The sequence below is a fragment of the Nicotiana sylvestris genome, chromosome 12 (genome assembly GCF_000393655.2).
Source record: "Nicotiana sylvestris chromosome 12, ASM39365v2, whole genome shotgun sequence".
Classification (NCBI taxonomy): Eukaryota; Viridiplantae; Streptophyta; class Magnoliopsida; order Solanales; family Solanaceae; genus Nicotiana; species Nicotiana sylvestris.
Genome location: NC_091068.1, coordinates 46,274,452 through 46,292,348, shown reverse-complemented (window position 1 = coordinate 46,292,348; position 17,897 = coordinate 46,274,452). Strand labels below are relative to the sequence as shown.

Genomic DNA, 17,897 nt, shown 5'->3' with positions numbered 1-17,897 from the left:
GCAAGCAGCTGTGGCAGCGGGCATGTGTGGCTAAGTCATGGGCGACAAGCTATGGCCATGACATTGGGGCGGAGCAGTGTCAAAGGGCAAGGCTGGGCGTAATGCTAGCCTTGGGCGCATAGCAGTTGGCCAAAATAAGCAAATGCAATGCACAAGTAGCGATTACAAAGTGTGTTGGGCACATGGCAGTGCAGTTGAGTGGTTACAACTATCACATCCAAGCATGATTGACCATTGGCTAAGTGGATGCACGTTTTTATGCATGTCTCTCATGTTTGCTCATCTGTTGGGGATTTTCAACTGATTGTTTTAGATGTTGCTATGTGTAGTTGGGCAGCCTGCACTATAAAAACGTGCATAGGGTTGTTCCAAAGGGAAGAACTTAGTCTTGTGGCAAAGTGTTAACCAAAAACGTCTAAGGGTAGGAGGTCATTTTGGGGCCGGGAATTAGGGTGTTCTTTGTTCTTGGCCATAGGGTTGACTTTATTGTGTTCTTGTATTTCACATATTAATACGAGTTGGGAAGAAATTCCTGTAAATTTCATGTGTGCCTTTACTTTACTTTGCTGCCTAAATTATTCTAAGTCCCAAACGTCCCTAAAAATATTTTAAGTGTTGGAAGGCTGAAGTCAAGGCTGGGCTTGACTGTCGCATAGTGGTGAACCTCGGGCAGAATTCGGACTGACATAAATCACCCCTGTGACATTAGCCATGGTGTAGGACCCTGACGGCAGAGGAGTATTTTTGTGCCAATTCTATAACGTCGGGGGTTATGATGGACCGATAGTACATTGAGGTACAAATAATCTTTTTCGTATAGTAAAGGGGAATTTTTTTTTTGGCCCTTTTTCGTCTTTTCAGTTGTAAATAAATGAGTAACAGCCTAAAACTAAAATCTACAACTACAAAATGCTCAGCAATTTCAGGTCCTTCACCACTATGAAAAGTCTTTTTTTTGAAGCAGCAACAAAATAGTTGGTTTTCTTCAAATTTCTGGTGCAGGAATAGAGTTTTGAAGTTAGGATTTCATTTTTCCTCTTCATTTTTTGAGAAGAAATGCTTTGTTCTTCCTTTTAGTTATAGATCACCAGTTCTGGAATGTATTCATTTTCAGTTTCCATTAATTTTATGATAGCTTTCTTTTCAATACTTTGTACTTTATGCTTCGTTTTTTAATAACAGGGAATGGGTCTACCGCTAATAAAAGAGTTTAATGCAAGAAAATTAATGTTGGTAAAGATTGGAATTTTTATTTGATTAGATGGGTAGTACGGAGATGGATATGGTGGAAGAAGAGGAAAACATAATAATAAAGAAAGGAGATAAATTGCTGCACTTGACCAGTGGTGGAGACGAGCGAGAAAATGGATGGGTTTTGCAAGTACAATCTGGGAGCACAATGTAGAGTGAGAAGAAGGATTCGGTAGAAAGACAAAAATATCTTTATATTTAATGTGTTGGCAATGTGCTTAGAGGGTTAAATTTGAGAAGTCAAAAGTGGGAAGAGTGCTAACCTATCCCCTCTCATCTCTATATATATAGATATATATATCATTGGATATAACACCTGAAAAGAAATTAACCCCTTCCCACCACCACCACCTTCTCAAATCACACCACCTTTCAAAAGCTAAGATTGGCAGCAAGCTACAGACGCAATAACGGAAAAACTATAGGGAAAAATAGTGATCAGTTGATGCACTTTCAATGCATGTTCAGATAAAATGCAGTTGGGGAGAGAAGAATTGCGCGAACTGGCAGTTCTGGAGCTTCAACTGAGTTGTTTGTCATGATTCCAATGAGCACAAGAAAGACAGGGATGCCATAATTTAGGCACCAGCTGTTAATAAAACTATTTACATGATCACATGCTAATTGCTAATGTGATAATTTTACAAGGGCAAGAACCTGCAACTACAGGAAACAATCACCAAGCTACAGACTGGCCTATGCTAAGAATCTAAACTAGAGTAACTTATTGTTAGCATACATTTTCTGAAGTAGGCATTATACAACAGACTAATATTAATCTGGTGTTTTAACGTAGTGGTGACCATCAACAAAATATATACGCCCCGCCCATTTGGCTGTTAGTTAAGTGACAGCAGTTCTTCACAGCTAGTTAAGTGACAGCAGCTCTACACAGCTAATTACCATTTACGAGATGTCTGTCTATCATTCCTGATCCATCGCTTGCCCATGCATGCAATGCCGTTCATCTGCAACAGTATTAGTAAATGTTCTGATCAACAAGAAAGGAAGATGTGAAACAACAGAAAGTCAAAAGCAGTGCCTTTACATAGAAACCACGCATGCAACAGACAGCGATGTTAGGCTCAACAATTATGACACCAGATGCTACGAGTAGCAAAATTTTGAGGATTTGGAAAACCATAAAGTTCCAGTTCATTACTGTCATTCATAGTTTTACCTTTATGCAAACACATGGGGCGATATTTAGGTTGTGTAAGTCCAAGAAGGACAACAGGAACATGATTTAGTGCTTCCTCGAGTAAAGCTACTGACAACAACATGCAACAGAGGAAGACCAATCATCTATGCATTTTAACTTTCTATGTGGTACAGACACATCCAGTTGCTCTGCCTCATAATGTTTTCTGCTTTGATTTCTCCATCAATCCATCTCAATCATTAACCCTGTTACAACCTGAAAAACTTATTTCACCTTAAAAATGTACATAATGTGCTGATCCTTCCACCAGAGGGAAGGGTTGGCTGACCAAAGAAATGGCCAGTAATAGACAAAAGTCCACTAAGATGGTGGTATTTTGGATATACACATCACAGCCAGTATGTGAATTTGATTGAAGCGAAATGAATGCATTGAACTGCACATGATATTGGAGGCGGAGGAGACAGCAGCTTGGTTTTATGGCACTTCCTGGTGATAAATTTCCAACTGGAAGGAGGGAGAAGCGTGAGAAAGAGAGAAAGTAAAGGAAATGATTAGAATATATCTTGAAGAATAATATTTCCTCCGTCACAAGAGAACAGTAGAATTACTATTTAGGAAATCAACAACATTTTTGACAACTATTTTCAAGCATCTTCTAAATTTTATTCAATACAAAATATTGCGATTAACATTACTTCTATACAATTTCTGAATATGTCAATTTATTTTTTTAAAAATCAAGGAAATGAAGCCCAAATTCACATTGAAAATTAGATTAACTGACAACTAGTGTTCCGCACCTACCCCGACAAGGCCGTTCCTGAATAACCTGTCCGGATGATCACAGGTGTCCGGGTAGGTACCTACCCCGAACCAAGAGACGCCAAGATATCCGGGATCCTACATTAATCACGTCCTGCAATTATAATTCAGCTAGCATAACGGATGGGATTCACCTTTACTGCTTGTAACGTCTATAACGTGCAGGAGGGATTCTAGGAAACGGTTACCAGTAGGATACCCTATAAATATTCCCACTCCCCAACATTGTAACACATTGTGATTCACTCAATATTATATACTGAAAGTCTGGCAAAATTGTTGTGTTCATTTTGGTCATCAATCAATCATCAACTGACGCAGATTCATCAGTAATAATCACTTTCACTCTCTCTCTTTATTGTTATTTTAGCGCAATTATCTACTGTATAGTCTTTTATACTCAATTAATCGAGGGATTAGGTAAAATTGATTTAATTCGATTGTTTGTGGCCAAAAGTACAAATTCAATTGCTTAGCCTATTAAAAAAAATTAGGTTAAACACTATTATTATTTTTGGGGTGTTTGTTTTCTTAAACAGAAAGCCCATTGAAGGATGGATATTTATGGTCGTGTTTCCAAAATATGCAGGAACGGAAAACATAAAGGGAACTAAGGGATAGGTCAGGAAGTGTTCACTGGTATTCTATTCTAACGTTCCCCAGAAATACCCTAAATCTTCACAACTACAATTTCACCAAAAACACAGTTGAACATTATCCCACTTGAAAAGAATGCTCCAAATCAAGCAATTGAAGCAAGCTCAATATGGGCCCTATTCATCTGTTCTTTCAAGCTACCAGTTGCGCTACTAGTCCTACACTCTCCTTGCCTCAACACATTATTCATTAGCAAAAGTAGCAGTTCCACAGCTCATCCACGGGGGCACTGCATTGAAACCTCTATCAGTTTGAATCTGGGGCATTCTCGGTGATCCTAGATTCTCTTCTTTGCATCATCATAATCCTCCGTTTCATTTGATGCCCCACCGAGGATCTAACTAAACAGTCATGGACCTTCCATCAAAATAAACTAGTATCAACTATGATAGAATATTTTTTCTACTAAGACTTTGAGTCACCTGTTACCGCAAAATCCATGATGTTCAGATCCTAATTAAGTTTCATATAATTTATATTTATGCAGATGACCACAGCATCCACTTTGATTTTAGCAGGTGTTTATTTTGCTTTTATTCCCAGGGTGGTTTAACTTATGCTTATCGATTTCAAAGGGAGGATACCATCTTAAAGTTTAGAATGTAACTTCACCTTTTTCACATTTTTATTTCCCTTCTACATCACGTAATTTCAAAAGTACAACGTTACTAGAGGCTTGCTTGAGGCCCAGTTAAGCCTTGAAACTACATGCAATGCATGTTGAACACTTCACCTCACTTTGGCAGAACTTCAACACAGCACCAAGACCTAAAGCGTGCATGTGCTCCTAATTTCCCATGGGCTTGTCAGGCAGAACTTCAATGCAGCACCAAGACCTAAGGCATCCACCTAATTTTCGATGGGCTTGTCTTGAGCTGAGATCACACACTAAAGATTTCAGCAGATCTTGGTGCTTTTCTGATCTTGTTGCCTTGGACATCAGTGCATGGTTTGTTGTGTCATATGGTATTCATCGCATCAGATGTTTTTTTTCTTGAACAGTAAGAAATCGAGCTATATTCCACAATGAAATGATATGTCATACAAATAACTTTTTGTTTTCCAGTAGCGAGAACAATCATTTAAATGTAGTGTCTTGTTCTTGAGAAGTTTCTTCATTTATCTATTTAGGTGGATATGGAAAAAATAAGGTAAAAGATTTGTCCATCGCATTTCCTAATGACATGTGTGAGAATGCACGGGAGAAAAATCTATTTATTAACAATGATACAATGAGCCCTATATATATAATACATATTCTACTACTACTACTACTACTACTACTACTATATATGGGACTAGGACATATTTACACATAACAATCTAACACTCCCCCTCAAGCCGGTACATAAAAATCATATGTACCGAGCTTGTTACATATGTAACTAATACAAGGCCACTAGACTCTCGTTGAGCAACAAAACCAAGTGGTTGCTCATAAGCTTGGCCGAAAGGCCGCCAGAAAAATTTGAAAATAGTGAGACTAAGCCGAATTCCATACTACAAAATAGGTTTTAAAACACCACAAGAAAACAGAAACTTTTATAAAATTACTGTTCGCAACGGGAAATTACTGATCACGTCGGAAAAAATAAAAGTTGTCAGAATTTGATGTAATTTATATGGGTAGGCTCGGAATCACTGGACGAGTAAGTTGTCATGCAGAAGTTTTGTCAAAAAGTGGCCGAAATGGCTCACACGCGTTGGAAAAGTTATTGTAGCTCGCCGGAACCCTAGTTCTGGCGGCGGCGCATGGAAGCTTGTGACTTTCTGCCGGAGCGATTGACTAGGGTTTTGTCGCCTGACTTTTCCAAACAAAATGGTAGTTTTGGTTTTCGCACAACACTTACTGATGAGGAGATAACGCAAATCAATCTTAAGTTGTCAACTGGAAAGACGCACGGTGACTGACTTTTCTGTTCAGATGGTACTGGAATTTTTGGGGTTTGGTCGCACAAGGGTTTTGGATGTGATGGTGGTACTGGTATATGCACAGTACCACTGTAGCAGTGATAAACCCTGGGAACAAGACGAAGTTGCCAGGAAATTGCATGGCGATGAGATTTTTCTCTCACTGAAGCTCTGATACCATATGAGAATGCACGGGAGAAAAATCTATTTATTAATAATGATACAATGAGCCCTATATATAATACATATTCTACTCCTACTACATATGGGACTTTGACATATTCTACTCCTACTACATATGGGACTAGGATATATTTACACATAACTATCTAACAACATGCATGTCAAGGAAAGACAATTTTCTACTTAATTTATGATTCTGTAAGATATATGACAAAAGCAACTTAATATCAAACAGAAAAACAAGCATCAAAGGAACAAAATCGAGGTAACAAAATGGAGGGTGTATCCTACTGTAACTATTATCTACACCAAGATCGCAACCAGAAGCCATTCCTATGCCAAGTAGGATATTTTACTAGTACTTGAAAGAGTTATACTGTGCGACGTGCTTGTTCCACATCATTCAAATGGGAAAATATACGGCATCTTACAGGCAGACGATGAAGGATTGTGGGATCAAGGCAATAATTTTATTTTTACCTTCTCAAAAGAAAAGGCAATACATTTTAGTTGTAACAAAAAATAAGAAAAGTCTAAGCACCACAACCAACGAACAGTCCTTGTTCAACACAAGCCATACAATCCACATACTTGGTTTCGCCAATAAAAGTTTCTCATGGCTAAGGTTTTGGTGCAGGAGAAGAGAACTTCATTAACATTCACTGATAATTATCAGTGAAGAAATCTCAAGATACATTAACTGAAAATTTCTAGAGGGTACTTATCATTTTACTTGATTAAGAATGGGTTATTTTAGGATATGACTTAGATGTCTCGTATTTCTTGAAAAAGTAATTAGAATGATGGGATTGGGTATGAAATCAATGATCTCGATGAGATTGATATTAGCTTTGTAGATGATCCTTCTAGAAGAGGGGGAGTCTAACAACCTTCCTAGTTATTTTGTTCTCTATTTCTATTTAATAGGATCCTGAGGAAAATGATGGAAATGGCAAACTGTTTCAAGGAATTTCTGGCACAAGTATTCAATTAGTTCGGACTTGTTTAGAATTGAATTGGAAATTTGCAGGTAAAAGAGTAATTTAACAAACATTGGATAAAACAGTATCGGAAGGTTCACAAGTAGTTGAATACTTAATTGATAATAGTTTGAATTTGAAGTGCAAAGTTAATTTCCTTGAAAATCAAGATCCTTATTTCAGACAATAAAAGAATCTCGTCAAAGATCTAAACTAGGACTTGAAGTAACTATGACTGGCATGGTAGCGGTTTCGGATGATCACAAATCCACAATCAGAGCCATTTTTCATGTTCTCAACGAAAAGCAATGAACACGGAACGGCAGTATAATAGCATTGTTTTATACTATTAACAGTTTTTTTGTCTAGCTAGAGGGTTTTGTGTGGTCCTTACAGGCTTGAAGCATGAAGAGTGCAACTCGCTGGAAACCAATATAAGATGCAAGATGTTAATGATTAGTCAAATGTACATCGTAACACAAAGCAAACAAAAAAAAAAACCAAAACAATCAATTATGACCTTAGACTTCGAGAATAGTACTGAAAGTTATCCAACTTAAATGCAATTACAATGAGGCCCAAAATGAAAAATAAATAGACAATATTCTGGCACAGTTCATACCACTATCTCCATCAGATATCTCTCCAAGCCTTGAAATAGCATCCAGAAGTGCTTGTTCATGCTCCTGTACAATATAAGCAGTTAGGCTTCTAGCGAGACTAAAGTGTGAGCAGGACAATCACCAATTCGGTACTTCGGTTCGGTATTTAAAAATTTCGGTTCATTATTTCGGTATTCAGTTTATCAATTGTGTATACCAAATACCGTAGTTCGGTACGGTTCGGTATTTCTTACTTTGATTCGGTATGGTTTCGGTTTGATACATTAACGGAACAGTTAGGGCGAAGGACCTTAAACCTCAGACCATGTCACCAAAGGGTAAGTAGGAAAAGCCACTGTTGGCCTTAAAATGAAGTGCCCACTGCCCAGTAACACACTTCCTTCAATCAAAACATTAATCAAACAATGTTCCATTCTAAAATCAAACAATGTTCCAATCAAAGCCACTGTCATCCTCCGTGTTTTATTAAGCTTAGGACTGTAAAAGAAAAGCCACAAGTTCCAGGCATATAGAGCCAAGACAGCAACAACGAAGTACAGAAACTAGCCAACAAAATAAACGAACTAAGCAACTAGCCAACTAACAAGACTAATTAAAGTACATAAACACAGAAAGCAGCAGAATTAAAGTACATTAAACAATTCACACAGATGACTAGAGAAGTTGTCCATCCAAGCACCTCGGCGCCGAGGTCGTGAAGTCCCTGTGACGATCTGTTCTTCAATCGCAGCAGTCGCAGTCACCGCAGCCGGTCTGTACTCTGTTCTTCACTTGTTTGAGAAGAGAAACCTAATTCTAACTTAGAAAGTGACTAAGAGAGTAAGGGCAGAATAAGAGAGACTAAGACTTGGGCTTAGTCTTATTGGACTAGAAATAGAAACTTGGGCTGGGCTAGGGCAGTGTAGGTAGGACTAGGATAGCTGGATAAGAAATACATAAATAATTTGGTATTTCGGCATTTCGGTATACCGAAATATCGAAATTTTAATACCGAGGACTGTACCGTTATACCGAATAACCGAAAATTTAATACCGAATTATACCGAAATACCGGAAAAACCGAAACTGAAATACCGAATTAATTCGGTCCAGTTCGGAATTCGGTTTTTCGGATTTTATGCCCACCCCTAATCACCATAAAGATGGGTGCCACTAACCTTCAATACCTTCTTTGCCTTCTCAACCTCCTGAGGGTCTGGATGAACAGCACCAAAGACCCTCTCCACCTAACCACATTCACCAGTCAATGAACAAATGCAGAAAGGTAGTATTTTTGTATCAAGCAGATATCAAACTGCGGTTACCTCTTTAATCAATGTATCAGTGTGAAGTAGCTGAATATCATCATATCTCTTCTTTGCTATGCCATTCTGTGATGATAGAAAATCTTTTCTGGATTGAGCTTTAGGCAAACCCCTACCTCTACCTGCAGCTGGAGCACTATCACGTCCAACAGGTCTATTCATGCAACGCCCTAATCCACTGTAATTTCCATGACGAGAAATTCCAGGATCTTCACCCTCCCACTGGATATCCTCTGGAGAGATCTGTCAAAGAAGACAGTTAAGTCAAAACCTCGAATAAGCTCTTCAAAATAAACAAAGAATGAGTCAAATCTGGTTATATATGCAAGAATTAGGAGCATTAAGTAAACGATGATAAATGAGGAGCTAAGTACATTGACTATAAGACCACGCCTAGTTTGAGAGCAATTTGGGACACAAGCCAGTGTCGCTAAAAACCATGCACTTCAGAGAAGCAATGTGAAGCGAGGGGTTGTCGCTTCATAGGTGAAGCCATGCACTTCAGAGAAATATGCGCTTCAAATAATGACGTGTGCAGTGATCCAAACGAGAAGCGGTGAGTTTTTTCAACTCTAAGGATTTGTACTAATGTCTGCATCATTTTATACCAGATGCTGAAGTTAGTTATTTTAATTGCAATTTAATTATTATAGTACTAAATTCACATAGGCTTGGTATTTTTTTAATTTTCCGTAAGTGTGAGATTCAATTCAAAGAAGCGTGCGCTTTACTTACCGCGTTCCACCTCAAGACTTATTGACCTTGTCTATTCTTCGTGCTTTTCGCTTTTAAAAACATGGCTAATAACTTTTTTCAATACCACCACCCTCACAAACCAATAGGAAACAGATATGCCAATGAGACATGCAAGTGTTAGTAAAGCAGATCTATTTGCCGCTTAAAGCGATAAGATAAAGCAATCCAAAGCAAGGTTTATACCTCATGGGTGAGGCGAAGTAATTCTAAGAATGAGGCATAAAGTGATCTGGAAATAAACAATGGATTCTTTTAATACTCCCTCCATTTCAATTTATGTTAACATATTTCCTTCTTAGTCCGTGCAAAAAAGACTGACCGCTCCATATTTGGAAATAATTTACCTTTATGCAATGATTTATAACCACACAAAATATATGTACCTCATTTTACACCACAAGTTCAAAAAAAATTCTCTTTTTTCTTAAACTCCGTGCTCAGTTAGATAGCTTCACATAAATTGAAATGGAGTATGGTTTTGGAAGATCAAAAAGAAAAGAGAGGAAAAGAGACCTTTTGCTACTTGGGTACTAAGGACTCTTTACATATGCTATCACTAAGATTGTCAATGGTCTGACTCAATCGGTTATTTTATTTTATGAAACTGATGCTATACTAATACTTCGATCAATCTACTGCTTATAGCCAAACTTTGTAAGTTTTTTGAACCGTCTCAATTATATTGGTTTATCTTTGGTATGGTCCAATGAATTTATTTTTTGTACTTTTAAAAGGGTATATAACAATATGATACTCCATCAGTTTCAAGTTATGTGAACCTTTAACTGGGCACGGAGTTTAAGAAAGAAATGAAAACTTTATGAAACTTGTGGTCATAAACAAGCCATAATCATTTGTGTGGCTATAATCTTTTTGAAACTTGTGGTCTTAAACATGTCATAATATTTGTGTGAAACGAATTGAAAAGGAAATAGGTACATATAAATTGAAATGGAGGGATTATTAGGATGTCTCATTTGTTATAAAACCACTAACAAGATTAAACATAAGACAAAAAATACCATTATCACTATAAATTCAAGAATAAATAAATTCATTGTCACTATAAATTAGAAACACAGTATTACAATGAGTGCATTGGAAGTACACCAAATATTTCTTTTTAGGTGCAATATGCTTTATTTACTATTATAATGTACATCATTTGAAAGCTTTGACTGTTGTCAATATTGCTCCATGGATTAAAACAGATAAAAACTAAAATTAGGTAGATCAACAACAAAGGAAAAGAGTTAACTGTGCGATAGATCTTGACATTAGTTATTTTCATTCATTTCATTTAATTTTTAGTACATTGCATTTCATTTTATTGCAACAGGAAGAACATTAACTAGAAATCCAGTACTTGTAACAAGTAGAATAGAAAAAGGTGATTTGAGGCTATAAGTTGACATCTGAAATGAATCTCTATTAACTTATTGCATATTCTAAGTTGTAAACTTCCTACTCTCCATATCTCTCCACGTGCAAAGGGATATCCTATAAAATAAAGAATGTGGAGGGGAAACACTCCAGGTTAAGAGGGTGTTTGGATTGGCTTTTAAAAAGCAGCTTATAAGCTAAAAGCTAAAAGCCAAAAGCCATAAGTTGGTAATATCCAACTTTTGGGTTTTGGCTTATTTTTGTACTTTTCATGCCTAAAAATTAAGTGCTTTAGCACTTTTTATCATTGCCAAACACCACAAAACTAGAATAGTGCTTAAAAGCCAATAAACACTTAAAATAAGTCAATCCAAACACCCTCTTGGTTGAACTGATGGATCTACATGGTAACTTTAAGTATTCTGACATGCATATAAAGTTCCATAAGTTCAATTCAATTTTTTATTTTATTTTAATATAAACAGAAAATTTGTCGGTTATTTTTTGATAAGTGTTAATGTTGTTAAGCAAAAGTAGCTGTGAGGATGTGCCAGAAGTTAAAACATCAACCTAACAAGGGCATCAGTTCCATCATGGAACCAATGCAAAAACTCAGCTCCGTCCTAGTTTAATCTGTAAGAAGAATGAGAAAACTAAAAAAAGCTATCTACATCTTGCACATTCTGCATTTTACACCAGAAAACTAAGAGAGATAAACTGTTATATTTGAGCTAGTATGTATTCTCCCTCTTTCCTTCGAAACATCTGAGGGTTCTTTCTTTTCAGATCACCCACCATATGATTGATGGGATAGTTTCCCAAATCCTTCTCTTCCCCTCTTCCACTTCTTTACCTGTCCGGCAGTAAAGAAGTTGTTTAATTTTCCAACGCATTCTCCAGTTGATTCCAGAATTACCGGAAAACAAGTTCCAAAGCAGTGCCACTGGACAGCGCAAGAACAGGTGGTTAGCATCTTCGGATGCCATCTCACACATGTAACATTAGATGCATAGAAACATTTCTCTTTGCTGGAGGTTTTGTGGAGTTAGATCAGCCTCATATGCTAATGTCCAGCAGATGCAAGATGCCTTGTATCGGGATCTAGACCTCCAGATCTTTTCCCAAAGCCAATGGTGTCTATCATCTAACGATGCATTTAGCATTTTGTAGCATGAATTGATATTGAAAATGCCGTATTTTTGTAGCATCCGAAAACGGCAGTCCATGGTGTATGATGTTCCGTGAAAGTTCCCAAGTTGCTGCACGAGATGCATGATTCTCTGCAATTCCCAACCATTGGTGCTCCTTCTAAATCTAATGTCCCATCTTGTGGCTGTGATCAATTGGTCAGTTTCAAAATTCTTTTGCACTTCTAGGCTCTACGTTCTTTTGGTTGTCGTGGTCTGTTATGCTATCCTTTCTATTTCTATTCATCTGTTTCTTTTGATTCACGTCTTTGTCTTACTTTTTTCCTTCTTTTGGTATCCAAGAAATCCGTTGTTTACACCTTCGTAAAGTGTCCTACATTAGTCGAGAGAATGGGTGGTTGTTGTCTCTCTATATGGTCTTACCCTATCCTCGCCTTATTAGCTATCTCTAACAGTTAAGCGTTGGTCCATTCTTGGTTTACCTAATGTTGGGCCCCACGTTATCTTGTCCACGAACCAAATGTCCAGTCGTGGGGTTCGGAGGTGTCACGTCTCCCAGGTCCATTTTTTTAACAAGCTTCAAAAATCGGGGATAATAAGTTCATCCCTCTACCCTTCTCTACTTTTTTATTGTTAAAAGATATTTGTATTAAAAAGTAAGCAACCAGAAGGTACTTAAAAGATATTTAAAGGACAGCATCACTGTTGAATGTGCAATGGACTCAAGAAATCTATCAAGACCTCTATATCATTTGCAATAGTCATGTTACACACACAAAAAAAACAGTAAGAAGATTAATTTGTACTTAATACTCCTTCCATTTCAATTTATACAGACACATTTTGACTCGGCATGGAGTTTAAGAAAGAAAAAAAAAGACTTTTGAAACTTGTGGTCTTTAAAGCATAAAGGTTAAAAGCTATGTAGGCCATAACATTTGTGTGGCTATAAAAGCTTCTCACTAAGGGTAAAATTGGTAAAATGGAAAGTATAAAGTTAATTTGTTTCCAAATATAGAAACATGTCATTCTTTTTAGAATAGACTAATTAGGAAAGTGTGCCATATAAATTGAAACGGAGTAGTAATAATAGAAGATTCAAACTTGCTCTCAAAAATTCATGCATTCCTTTCCTTCCAAAATAGTCCACCACACAGCTGAAGGAATCGAATTCCACGTCTTCATTCTAGCCTTTTCCAGTCCGAGCAGTAGCACTACAGCAACTCTGTTGTCCTAGGCACTCTACCCCTCTCTACTTAAACGTCACACCCACCAGCCAGGATTCGACCTCGTGTACGTGCACCTACCATAGATCTCTCGCTTGCACTGTACTACCTTTGTTTTTTTAACGAAACCCCTAGAGGCCTTTTGATTCACTTCTTCCTCATCCAACAATTTCCACTTTCTTCTTCTAATATGTAAGTCCTCATACTACTTTTGATTCTAAGCTTTCTCTTTTTCTTCTCTCTTTACTCTATTAGTTCAGTTACTAAAGAAAAAAAAAACGAATGTTACAAATTAACTCTCCTTACTGAATGGTTAATTGCAAACTGAAAAGTAAATTTGTAACTGAAATTATTTTTCTGTGGCCTCGTTGAAATTACGTTTTAATGATGTTTAATTCAAGTTGATGGATAAATATTGTCGACATTATATACACTAGAACTAGTAATTATTATTGCATTTGATTTTATAAAAATAGATTTGGTAATTTATGCATTTTCCGCAAAATGCACAATTCACCTCGAAGGACTTCATAGCTTTTTCCGTGCTTCTCTTTTAAAAGCACTTAGGACACAAGCAATTAATCAAAATGCTTATTTCATGAGAATATAGCATCTCCTTACCTCTGCAAGATTGACCCATTCCCACATCTCATTTGCAGTACCCCTATCATAAACAAGAGCATGTCTACCCTGCAAAAGTGCATCAAGATTCAGCAACTAACCACAAGAAATAAATAAATAAATAAATATATAAATGAATGACTAAACAAATAAATGAACTTCAGTCAAAGAATCATGTGCACCTCAGCTGCATTGTAATCAGTTATGACCGCTTCATAATAATTATTGTCATCAGGCCATCTAGTTCTTACTTTCCTTCCAATCAATGGATCAGATGATGCAGCTTCAGCAGCTTCAGAAACCCGGTTACCAAATTGGCCTCTTCCAGATGGACCAGAGGAAGGATTATGCATTTTCACTGAAGACGCACCAGGCATCATCTGGCCCTATGATGAAATAGCAGTAAGATACTCAATACCGAGAATGATTTGAAAAATAGATGGTAAGCTTGCATATCGTTTTGTTCTGACTTACAGATTTATGCTTTTTGCCCTTAGGTCCCATCATAGGCCCTCTTTTAGCAGCGGATGAAGATGGCTGGTTTGCAGCAGTCCCAGCAGGTTGATGAAAAGTAGGAGATGGTCCAGCAAAGGAGTGAGATGGTAAAGATGAGGCTATCTTCTGTTTCTTCCTTGAAGCTGATACAGAAGGACTGGGCATTGGATCATGAACAGCTGGACCAGTACCAAGCATACTTGATTCATGTCCACTAGATTTCCTCCACTCCCTAAAATCAATAGACAACATAACTCTAGAATGCAGAACAAAACCAAGAGTTAGCATGGACAAGAGTTAGCTACAAAAATAACCTTATTCTTCGGATAGCATCGTCAGCATTTACTCTAGCAAGAAGTTCTCGATGTTCCTCATTGGACAATCTTAACTCTTTTCTTAACTCAGTTATGAGGCTTTCCTTCTCCTGAAGAAAATACATTCATTGAGGAACCATTTATAAACCTGATCAAACAAATTCGAATATTAGATTCACAAGTATATTATAAAAGATGGTACCCAAGTAATGGCATCAGCTTGAGCTTTAAAGGCTCTTAGAACTGAACTGTATGCTTCTTGCTCAAGCTGGTGAATTTGGGCCTCCATGTCAGTTTCACCATACATCCTCGCGCGAGGTATAGAACCTCTGACAGCAGATCTTCCATTTCCAGCAATGCGGCCACCACCTCTTGGAATCCTACTTTGATGTGACGGAGGTAGATCATCATCCGTTCCTGTAACAAGTTTACAGGTTCTTCCTATTAGAGTATACTAACCATAGTTCTAGTACCATGCATTATATGATACAAGTTGTGACACTTTTTCACATAAGCACCAACAAAAGAAATTCTCAAGAACCGGCTTGTGCTAGGAAAACAGTGATCACTTTCTATCATGAAAGACCTTTGAATATAAAACTTAAACTGCAGCAGGTGTACCCCTAAAAAACATTCCAAACTAAGATTTCATTTTTCCGTGGTATTAGAATCTCAAGATTCATTGTCCTAAAGACTCTTGTAATTTCTTTTGTTTTTTAATTATTCAGATCAGTTTGTGTGAGCCTCGAATCCACCTGATACCTGCTCCCATCCACTAGCACAAGATTCTTTAGGCAAATAGGAAGAAACCACTTAGTGTTTCTGTTGGGTTTTGAGCAAAAGGCTTTTAATTCTACATCAAGATTCATTTTAATCATGTAATTCAGCTAAAAGAATACCGAGGCAGAATTACAAGAGTCTTAAAGAATGAATCTTGAAGGTAGCATACGCATCTAAACTAAAATTCAAGAAAAACTACTTTCACATTCCGCTGCTCAATGAACAAATGAACTGTTTTCACTTAAAAGTAATTCCTTACCTCATTTAAAACACATCAATTCTTACAAGAAAATCAGTTTAAATTTCACCCAAGAAAATAGGTTCTAAAGTGGGCATAAGCAGCAAAAGTACAACCACAAGAAGTTCATATTAGAACCAATGCACATGATAATTCCACTAACCCTAACACCAAACCACACTTCAAAACCCTAATTGAGACTTCAAAACGCAAAGAACAAAAAGATCAAACATTTTTTAAAGAAGAAACTCACCGCTGCTATCATAGGGCTCGTAGTCCATAGCCAGATTATAAAATGTAACAGAAAAAGGAGAGTAAAGCCGCAAATATATGTATATAGTACAACCAAATCGAACTCAAAACAGATAAAACACGAAAAAAATCAAAAGAGCCGTAAAAGGAAGTATCAGTTCTGGGGGGAACGCGGACGTGAATTGTGCTTTTAGAATCCGATTTAGTTGAAAGATTTGAATTCCGCCTCTTTTTGTACTTTTGTTTTTCGAGGTTTTTGACTCTGTGAGTGTGTGTTTTAGACAAGAGAGTTGCTGTGATGGCAAGCCTTGAGAGTTTGAGTCTCCCCAATAGCAAGGTGGGGAGTTCTTGGAGGGAAGGATGCCGAGGGTCTATTTGGAAACAGACTCTCTACCGTAGGGCAGGGGTAAGGTCTGCGTACACACTACCCTCCCCAGACCCCACTAAGTGGGATTATACTGGGTTGTTGTTGTTGTTGTTGAGTGTGTGTGTTTTAGTTCGCTGTGCCAGGAGATGGAATCACGTGCGGAAAGAGCTAAGGGTTCGTTTGGTTCAGTTCTGAGAATATAAATAGGGGTGTTCATGGGTCGGTTTGGGTCGGTTTTTCCCTAAAAAGAAACCAAACCAAGTAAGTCGGTTTTTCAAATATTGAAACCAAAACCAACCAATTAACTTGGTTTTTTATCGATTCGGTTTTTGTTGGTTTTTCAGTTTTTTCGGTTATTTATCGATTTTTTTCTTAAATATGAGGCATACACTACCAAACACATATTTCAACGATTATATCTTCAACGTAACACTATCAAATCAATTGCTCTTTGAGAAATCTATCATTTACCAAGATATGTTGATGATAATTGAATTAAATATGATGAATAATTTAAGTACTTAATAAAAAATCAATTATTTTTAACATGAAATAAATTCTTGTATTTAGCAAAAGAAACTATCAATCAAACTAGAATGTAAAGGCAAAGAATTAGATTATTATAATAGCAAAGAACTAGACTAAAAATACAAATGACTAATATGTACTATAAAATTTTAGAAACTTTATATAAAAATAGACATATACATAGGTGTAATAATAAATTTAAATAGCTACTTTTATAGTGGTTTTGGTTCGACTTTTTTGGTTATTTTTTATTAAAACCAAAACCAAACCTATTTGATCGGTTTTTAAAATTCAAAACCAAAACCAAACCAAACCTAAAAAGTATCGGTTTTTCGGTCGGTTTGGTTCGGGTTTTTGGATTTTTATGAACACCCCTAATTATAATTATCTCACTTTATTACCATTTTAGTATAAAATTTATATTAATATTATCTAATATTTAATACATCCTATTTTAAACATATTAAATAAAGCACAACATATAGGACTCTATAAGTTAATTAGAGTAATGGAGTCGCCGCCTAATATTTAAATACACTAGGATACTTTAAATGGTCTTGGGAACTAGTAAAATTTTAGGTAAGGGTTCAAGTTATCTCAACGGGAAGGAGTTAGTCATGCCTCAAGATCCACTAAAGTATGGTTCTCGATTGGACTTAATAAACATAATGATGGATGAAGTAAAGAATGATTGGTATAACATTTACAAAAAAAAAAAAAGGAAAAGAATTTGGTCAAAAGGATGATTAATCATGTGGTGAGTAAATAATAAGAATATAAATATTTATGAGTAGTAAAATATATATGCGGTAAAATTAGTGGATGAATGAAGGGGTGACACGTGGAGCTGAAGACAGATAGGATGTGAATCAGCGAAAAATCGATACTGATTG

At 36.7% G+C, this 17,897-nt stretch overlaps 1 protein-coding gene across 2 annotated transcripts; it reads right to left on the bottom strand.

The window, feature by feature from the left end:
• Positions 1–1,801: 1,801 nt before the first annotated feature.
• Positions 1,802–16,313, bottom strand: LOC104242570 (protein EMSY-LIKE 3-like). Of its 2 annotated transcripts, none has more exons than XM_009797648.2 (10): positions 16,111–16,313; positions 15,042–15,256; positions 14,840–14,949; positions 14,505–14,757; positions 14,213–14,416; positions 14,031–14,099; positions 8,897–9,139; positions 8,750–8,818; positions 7,592–7,655; positions 1,802–2,219 (listed from the first exon to the last, which is right to left on the bottom strand). In XM_009797648.2, the coding sequence occupies exons 1-10, from the start codon at positions 16,136–16,138 to the stop codon at positions 2,176–2,178; spliced, it is 1,299 nt and encodes a 432-aa protein (XP_009795950.1). In that variant the 5' UTR covers positions 16,139–16,313; the 3' UTR covers positions 1,802–2,175. The 2 variants fall into 2 exon arrangements, with proteins under 2 accessions (XP_009795950.1, XP_009795948.1); XM_009797646.2 differs by lacking the exon at positions 1,802–2,219 and adding an exon at positions 2,576–2,920.
• Between the last annotated feature and the right edge of the window lie 1,584 nt (positions 16,314–17,897).

What these genes read in the sequence shown, in the direction of transcription:
- LOC104242570 (XM_009797646.2), bottom strand. Translation starts at nt 16,138, where the DNA reads ATGGACTACGAGCCCTATGATAGCAGCG. An exon ending in AGGGCAAAAAGCATAAATCT is followed by an intron (nt 14,417 to 14,504) that starts GTAAGTCAGAAC and finishes ATTTCATCATAG; the next exon opens with GGCCAGATGATGCCTGGTGC. An exon ending in CTGATTACAATGCAGCTGAG is followed by an intron (nt 14,100 to 14,212) that starts GTGCACATGATT and finishes GCACTTTTGCAG; the next exon opens with GGTAGACATGCTCTTGTTTA.